Genomic DNA, 8,689 nt, shown 5'->3' with positions numbered 1-8,689 from the left:
ATCTTTTGTGTTGAAAAAATTCAAATTTTTTCAGTAAACTGCGAATATTTTAAATCCCGGCGAAATCATAAAGCCATGACAAGGTTACTTCTGATCTTTACATTGATGTTAACACCCAACAAATCGGATATATAGCAAAATATGTGCGATATATATGTCTATCAAAGAAGATATGCTTGAAAGATCTCTTATATGTCGAGAACGGCTGAACTGATTTCGACAGTTCTCATTAATTCAGAATGGCTTCTTGGCAGGAAAGAAAAAACGTCTAAAAAAATCGCATAAAAATATCTCTCTAAAGCTGAAAATATTGATTTTGTAACATTTTCTCATATTTTTTCAATTTTGTCATATTTTTGGCATATTTTCATTTTGAATTAAACATTTGGTAACATTTCTACAGCTAACAAAACTATGTAGTTAGGATTTCAGGATATCATATACAGATCGCATTTATGGCCCGATCCTTACGAAATTTCGCATGGGGATAAGATGAGGGTCAGAATTGTAGCCTACTCTTTTTGGAGATGATCGGGGTTGAAATGGACCAAAAAACTGCAAAATTGTCAGCAGGTCGTAATTATCGCCCGATCCTCACGCACATTTGAATGGGGTTGCCGGACATTGCAAAAGCCAAACAGTTTTGGATGACAAAATACGAAAATGTCCATTCCAGTGACTTTTTGGAGAATTCACAAATAAAGGAAAGACGCACTTCTAACCATTTCGTTAACGCTGATTTCGTTGAAGAATATAGTCAAATGTCTGTATCTCATATAGATGCGTTTCAGACAAAAACCAATAATAAATGTTAATCTTTTGCCACTTCTGAGAGATTATAGGTCTTTGGGAAATATTGGTTCCAGATCTAGGAATACCATTTACGTGCAACATCTATAAACAAGTAAGCAAAGGCTATAGTCGTGCGGGTCCATGTGATACCCTACAACACTACAATATATAAGAAGCTTTATCGCTTTTGAAATTATGTCAAAGAGCACTGCCCAGATATTACCCTTAGCATTTTGACCAGTGACATTTGCCCAATATAGACATTTGCCCTAGAATTTTTCCCTGTCCTTAACTTTCTGCGCAGGCGTGTTTATTGGCTTCAATTGTGTGATCAGGAAATTTTTTCTGTTTTTGGTTCATTTGAACCTCTAAATATTTTGCGATAATCTCCGATAGCAAGTGGCCCCTCTGTGTTTCCAAATTTAGACTCATACATATGATTTGCTTGGCTACAATATTTGGCTATATTCGTTAACGAAATCGGCATATTTGTGTATTTCGGATATCATCTGTAAGTAATGTTGGTATTTTTTCACACAAAATCAGTGGTCCATTCTACCCGCTGTCCTAAACTCTAACTTCATGCGAGATATCGTGTCCTTTAGTTTCTATTTGTACCTTTATAACGGCTGCAAAATCAGGAAAATTTTTAGTTGTTGGTCCATTTCAACCCCTAAATATATTGCGGACATCTTTGAAAACAATAGGCCTAGCCCTTCTGAACTTAACCCTACCCATGTGAAAATTTTCGTGAGGATCGGACGATAATTTTAATCTGTATATAATAATCCCAACCTGTGTCGTAAACTGAAAAAATACTACAAAATGTGTATTTCAATATTATAAGTCAAATTGAAAAAATCGCATGCGATAAAAAATATGAAAAAATAAAAAAATGTCACAAAATACTACAAAATCTATATTAACATCACAACTGGCATTTTTTTATGCGATTTTTTTTAGATTTTATGCTTTTATTCCAAGAGGGCATTCTGAATTGGCAAAATTTGTCAAAATCGGTCCAGCCATTCTTGAGATATAAGCATTCTTGAGAAATGGTTGTTTATCAGCCTTTTTATTTGATTTATAAATAATAAGATTTTTTTTTTCGAGCTTTAGGCCATTTTCGGATTTATTTTATTGATTACAATAATATGTTCCCAATATTTCGCAATTATCAAATTGCATCTTCAGGGGCAATCTATTTTAGAAAACATAATTATTAGTATCACAGCATTTTGTTATGGGCACAATTATTTTCCAAAAAAGAGATTTCTTACATTTACATAAAATTGTCAGATTTACTTAACAGCTAATGTAGTTTTTACTACCATTGTCTGGTGTTATTATTGCACTGATTATTTCTACGTATTGCACGATCTCTTCTTTGTCAAGTGTCGATAACAATAAGCTGCATTATCGGTGTCGCTTTTGTAATTGATCTTTTTGTTTGTTGGTATGTTATTTATATGCAGCATCTCCAATGTTAACCTTCTGTTGTAGTTGTTCTCCGCCTGTAATACTCGTATTTTGTCAAAGTTTGGTATGTGGTTGTAAAGTTTACAGTGTTCCGCAAGTGCTGTTTTTTGAATATTGTTTTGGCTCCTTAATTTGATGTCTGATTTATGTCCCGATATTCTAGTTTTTAATTTGTTTTTTGTGGTACCAACATATATTTTTCCACATTTTTCGTCTTTTGTTCCATCACATTCAATGCTATATATTACATTGTGCCTCTCACTTAACGGAATTCTACTTTTGGTATTAGTAAATAAACTTTTTAGTGTATTGTTTGTCCGTGTTGCTATTTGCAGTTTATCCTTGTCATATAAATCGGAATTTTGGAATCTCTCAAATAATCCAGGAATATAAATCATTGATTTGTAATATTTTTCTTGAGATTTGTCCTTAGATTTCGGTATATTATAGTCATTTATTAATTTTTCAATTAATAATTTTGGAAAACAGTTTTTGGACAGTATTTTTCGAATTTTGTTTTTATTAGTTTCGTGGAATTTATGGTCGCTAATATTCAATATTCTGTTTATAAGATTTCTACCTGTGTTAATAATCATTTGTTTTGGATGTTTCGAGTGGAAATTTAATATGCGACTCGATGCCGTCGGTTTTTGATACCAGTTCATTTCTATTTTATTGTCCTTTCTCATTACAAGTGTGTCCAGATATGGGATGGGACCATTATGCTCCTTTTCAATGGTAAATTTAATATTTTTGTTGAAATTATTGAAAGTCGTCAATGTTTCTTGTATTGCATTTTCCCCAACAATCATAAATAAATCGTCTACATACTTTGTTAATATCACAGGTTTCGTCTTAAGTTTTTCCATGCAGGTGTCAAGTAGTTTCTCCATCACTATATCAGCTACAATCGGAGAAGCTGGTGAACCCATAGGTAGTCCTTTCTTTTGTTTGTATATTCTGCCCTCATATTGAAAATATCGATTATCTTTAATACAAAACTTTAGAATACTTAAAAATAAGCTCTTTGACATATTGGTGTATTCCTCAATTTCGTTCCATCTTTTCTCTATTATTTCTAGTCCCAGGTCCACAGGTATACTTGGAAAAAGTGACACAACATCAAATGAGACCATCTGCTCTTCGTCTTTAATCGTCAAGTTTTTAATCTTATCTCTAAATTGCATCGAGTCCCTTACATTGTATTTGGAGTTTTTGATCAGATTTTTTAGAATATTTACCACATATTTGCATAATTGTATTGAAGGTGAGTTAACCGATGAGCATATAGCTAACATCCCCCCCCTATGTATATACACATTGTATATATTTCGCAATATATATCCGATATATTTACCAGTGGTATCTACGTAACGCTCAGAATTGAACCGTTCGTCTATTTGTGATTTCGTCGGGATTAAAAATATTCGCGGTTTAATGGAAATTTTGACTTTTATTTAACACAAATGTTATGGTCTATTTTACCCACTAAATATTACCCGATGATCATCAAAATTGGAAGACTTCTAGCCACCCCTTAGCTATAGCTTCATGCTAACTTCTACTTCGATTGGTCCATAATTGCGACCTGTAGAGCAGCTACAAAATCAAGAAATTTTTCAGTTTTTGGTCCATTTCAACCCCTTAATATTATGCGATCATCTCCAAAAGAAATAGGGTTCAATTCTGGCCCTGTCCCCACCTTCATTCTAAATTTCGTGAAGATCGGGCCATAATTGCAACCTGTAGAGTGATTACAAATTAACAGGGACAGACGGACAGATGGACGGACGGACATACATAGCTAGATCGACTCAGCTCGGCGAGATAGGAAGATCCATGTATACTTTCCTATGTGGGAAATCAATATTTCGAAGTGTTACATAATTTTTGGCCCAATCAAACTTATAATACCCCAACACATAATGTTGTAGGGTATAATAAAGTGGAAATGAGCAAATTAGTTTAAGTTGCTATTATTCGAAAATTAGAGAACGAAACCTGATTGTTTTCTTTTATTATTTGTCACAATATCTTGTGGAATTCTTTCGAGTATCTCGCTATATAAACTGTATCGTTTATTATAGTGTTGTATGGTATTCAACGGTCGGCCCCGCTCGACTGTAGCGTTTGCTTACTTGTTTAAATGTGAACTGGAGTAAAATTTTCGAAATTTTAGCATAAATTTCAATATTGTTTTCTTACTTTGTAAATGCGGTTTTAGATATACCCAGCCAAAAATTGCTTTATACACCGGATTACCTGCCCGTTATTAAAAAGAAGATATCCCCTGGTCAAAAATGAGTCGATAAATGTAGTTATTATTAATTTTTATACCCTCCACCATAGTATGGAGGGTACATTAAGTTTTATCATTCCTCGAAATATATATTTTAGACCCCACAAAGTATATATATTCATGCTCAGCATGTCGATTTATCAATGTCCGTCCGTCTATCCGTCTACCGTTTGTCCGTCTGTGGAAATCACTCTAGCTTCCGAACGAAATGAAGTAGGTTGATAAAATTTCACTTAAATGTGTAATATGTATGCAGGACTTTTGGTGTTGGAAATGGGCCATGTAAGTCCACGTCTTCGTATAGCCCCCATATAACGGTACCTCCAGATATTCGGAATTTTGATCATTTTAGCGACATTAGTTACCGGAATTGTTTCAAATTTGATATTTGAAGTTCGTAACAGATACTGCAGCATAAAACAGAAAATGGGCCATGCAGGTCCACTTCTTCATATAGCCCCCATATAACGGAACCCCCCGATATTCGGTAATCTGATGATTTTAGCGACATTATTTACCGCAATTGTTTCAAATTTGCTATTTTAAGTTTGTAGTAGATACTACAGCATAAAACAGAAAATGGGCCATGTAGGTCCACTTCTTCGTATAGCCGCCATATAACTGTACCCCCCTGATATACGGTCTTTTGATGATTTTAGCGACATTATTTACCGGAATTGTTTTTTTTTTTCAAATTTAGTATTTGAAGTTCGTAATAAATACTACAGCCTATGATGGAAAATTGTCTGTGCATGTCCACGTTTTATAAACCCCATGGTACCGCCCCATATTCGGTATTTTGATGATTTTATCTACATTATAAACAGATTTTTTTTCATGTTTCGCATTTGAATATTGTAATAGCTTGTGACAAAAGTTGCCAATGCAGGTCCACGTCGTCGTATAGACCCTAATATATGGCTACATTCAGTATTTTTAAGATTTTAACAGAATTTTTAAGAAAAGTTATTATTTTTTTTTTTTTTGAAAATTTGAATTTGTACCAAATGGTGGAGGGTATTCAAAGTTCGGCCCGGCCGAACTTACAACTTTTTTACTTGTTTTTTTATTATTATTTTTTATACCCTACACACATAGTGGTAAGGGTATTATGTCTTTGTTCATTTGTTTGTAACATGGAGAAGGAAGCGATATATAACCATAGTTACTTTTGAGAATCTTCATAGAATCACTTTCTGATTCGATTTATGCATGTCAGTCCGTCCGTTCTTGTGAACAAAATGCAGGTCGCATTTATTATCCGATTGAGATGAAACATTTGTTTGGCCCAAGGACGAACCCTATTGAAATTGAAGATAATCGGTAACAAATTAATTATAGCTGCCATATATATCTTCGTCCGATTTGCCTTTTTTGTGCACCAAACGTGTAATATCAGCCCGAATAGTATGAAATTTTGCACATACAATCAAATTAGGCCTGAAAATAAGTATGCCAAATTTAATCGAAATCGGTTCAGATATATCTCCAATATATATTGTTCATCCGATTTGTTATTTTAGTCCGCAGCCGTAATATGCATTCTTAACAACAATATTTGGGGAAATATATCAAATACAGCTCAGAAAAACCCTTGCTAAATTTTATCGAGATCGGTTCAGATTTGAACATAGCTCCCACACATAACTTCGTCCGATTTAGCTTTGATTGTGCACCAAACGTCTAATATTTGTCCAAATGGGATAGAATTTGGCACTTACGACCGAATTGAGTATAGAAGTTGGTATGTCAATTTTGGTGAAGATCGGTTCAGATATAGCTATAGCTCCCATATATATTGTTCACCCGATTTGTTGTATTTGTTACCCACAACCCTAATATGCACTCCGTAACAACGATATTCAGGGAAATATATCAAATACAGCTCAGAAATATCTTTGCTAAATTTTATCGAGATCGGTTCAGATTTGGATATAACTCCCATATATATATTTATCTGGTTTCAAATTAATTTTTCACCAAATGGGCAATACAAGTCCGAATTTAAAAGATACAAATGCTTCGGCATATTTAGTCCTTTGAACTTTAAATTATAATTATAATCATAGCGTGTATGTTTGAATTCTCCCATAAAAAAAAACGTTTAATTGTTGTGCGGAGCTCTACTAAATTAGCAAAGTGGTGTAGGGTATCATAAAGTCGGCCCGCCCGACTTTAGGACATTCTTTACTGGTTTTATTTTGTATTTATAAAAATAAAATATACTCATATAAGTAGAAATCTATTTAAGAATAATATGTGTCGAAAACATTATTCCGCAAGCCTCACAACATGGCTCCTGCCAAAAGGGATGTCGATTTCAACGAGACAAAATGAAATAAAATGTAAAACTGAAAATTTGTTATGTAAATTGTTATGAGGTCTCAAATCCTTTGCTTTCGAATAAGATGTTATTCGGGAGTAGTTCTTTGAGTAACAGCAAAGAAATTTCCACAACTCAATAACAACAATCTCACACACACAATCATACAGAACAGTAAACAATTTAAAGGTAGATATGCAGAATTCCCAAATGATTTGATACTGGTCATATGTGAATGTAGACAATTGTGACTTGGGTCGGTAAGTCGGCAACGACTTCGCCACACAAGGAGAGCAGAGCAGAAAAGAAAACTGCTCTCAAAAGGACAGCTTTGTTTCCATTTAATAAAATGTTACTTCTGTCCTTGTAAGTCCCTTAAGTACTTATGACAGAATTCAAGAAAACGAAAAAAAAATATTTGCTTACCCTTCAATGGAGCATTTCCCTCTTCCCTCCCCAAACCACTCTTTGCATAAACCCATCTTTAAGGAATTTCTTTTTCTTTCAATTTCTATGAAAAGAGTAAGAATATTATTTCTTATTTTCCTTCCGCTTTTTCTTTTGCTCAATCTGCAGCAGAATTTCATGGCATTGCTAGACGATACGTTTTATTCCTGTTATTCCTTATTTTTCTCCTTCTGCTCCTCCACTCACACACACACGCGCTTCTGCTGAAATGAACAAAAATAATTGCAATCATAAAAATCTCTGTGTTTAGATTTGTATATTCTTTCCCTTTTCCTCGTTTGTGGTTTTTCATTGCCTCCCCCTCAGCAACATTCCGCCCCTTTTTCGATGAATGTTTAAAATGTTCGAATTTCTTCTCTTTCCGTATTATTATGCTTGACGGCACAGAAACCAAACTAGACCGATTGGCAGACGGAACGTCGGAAAATAATGTATAGTTGTAGCAACTATTTGCTTTGCTCCTTAGCCAATACTGAGGCTCAATAGCAATAAGTAAAAGAATGTTCGCCATAGGAAATAGTTCCAAGACAATGGAATTGATGCAAAAACAAATACAACAACAAACAGCAGATTGTGGTTTCAGTTTTCAATTGCTTTCCTGGTTGGTATTGTTTTTTTATATTTATTTTTTATCTTCGATTTTATCACAGAATATTTTCAATCAATCGGAAGATATTTTTTTCAAGATTCTTTTCAAGCAATGACGTATTAAAATTGCAAAAGTAGAGTGAAATACATATTATTTTGGTTGGTAAAATCTGAGAACTGAAAATTTTTTGTCTACTACTTAAGTGATTGACCAACTCAAATTCTCTGCACAATAATCCAGAAGCATATTTTGCTGCTCAAAATTCAGCAACTTTTGAAGAGATGTAGATATTATTTAGGCTTTCCCTCGAAAAATCGGTCTGGAAATTTTTAGGCAGAAAGTGTTAAAATACACATTATTTCACTATAAATCTCAGAATAAACCATATATCTAAGTGCAATAGTTTTTATGAAAGTAACATTCGAAATATTTATATATCAAGTGAAAAGCAGCAAGGAAAGGTCAAAAGTCGGGCGGGGCCGACTATATGATACCTTGCACCACTATGCGTATTAAGTAGAGCTCCCGTAACAAAGAAGTTTATATTGGGAATTTATGTGAAGTAGATCATACCAACTATGAACCAATTGGCATTGATGTATAGTGATTTCGATAAAGATTATACTAAACAAGTTAAAAAACGTTAACTCCGGCCGGGCCGAACTTTCAATACCTTCCACCTTAGGGCATAGGAAACATTTTTATATAAAAATAAGACCGTTTGCATAATACAGTTAAA

General features: G+C 33.8%; 1 protein-coding gene across 1 annotated transcript; it reads right to left on the bottom strand.

The window, feature by feature from the left end:
- Positions 1-1,902: 1,902 nt before the first annotated feature.
- On the bottom strand, positions 1,903-3,471 carry LOC131806115 (uncharacterized). The gene is made up of 2 exons (XM_059130033.1): positions 2,073-3,471; positions 1,903-1,993 (listed from the first exon to the last, which is right to left on the bottom strand). Exon 1 carries the CDS (start codon positions 3,456-3,458, stop codon positions 2,157-2,159), a length of 1,302 nt encoding a protein of 433 aa, XP_058986016.1. The 5' UTR covers positions 3,459-3,471; the 3' UTR covers positions 1,903-1,993; positions 2,073-2,156.
- Positions 3,472-8,689: the final 5,218 nt, after the last annotated feature.

Source organism: Musca domestica, unplaced genomic scaffold (assembly GCF_030504385.1).
Source record: "Musca domestica strain aabys unplaced genomic scaffold, Musca_domestica.polishedcontigs.V.1.1 7, whole genome shotgun sequence".
Classification (NCBI taxonomy): domain Eukaryota; kingdom Metazoa; phylum Arthropoda; class Insecta; order Diptera; family Muscidae; genus Musca; species Musca domestica.
Note: the sequence above shows the minus strand (reverse complement) of the source record. Positions and strands in the feature narration are given on the sequence as shown.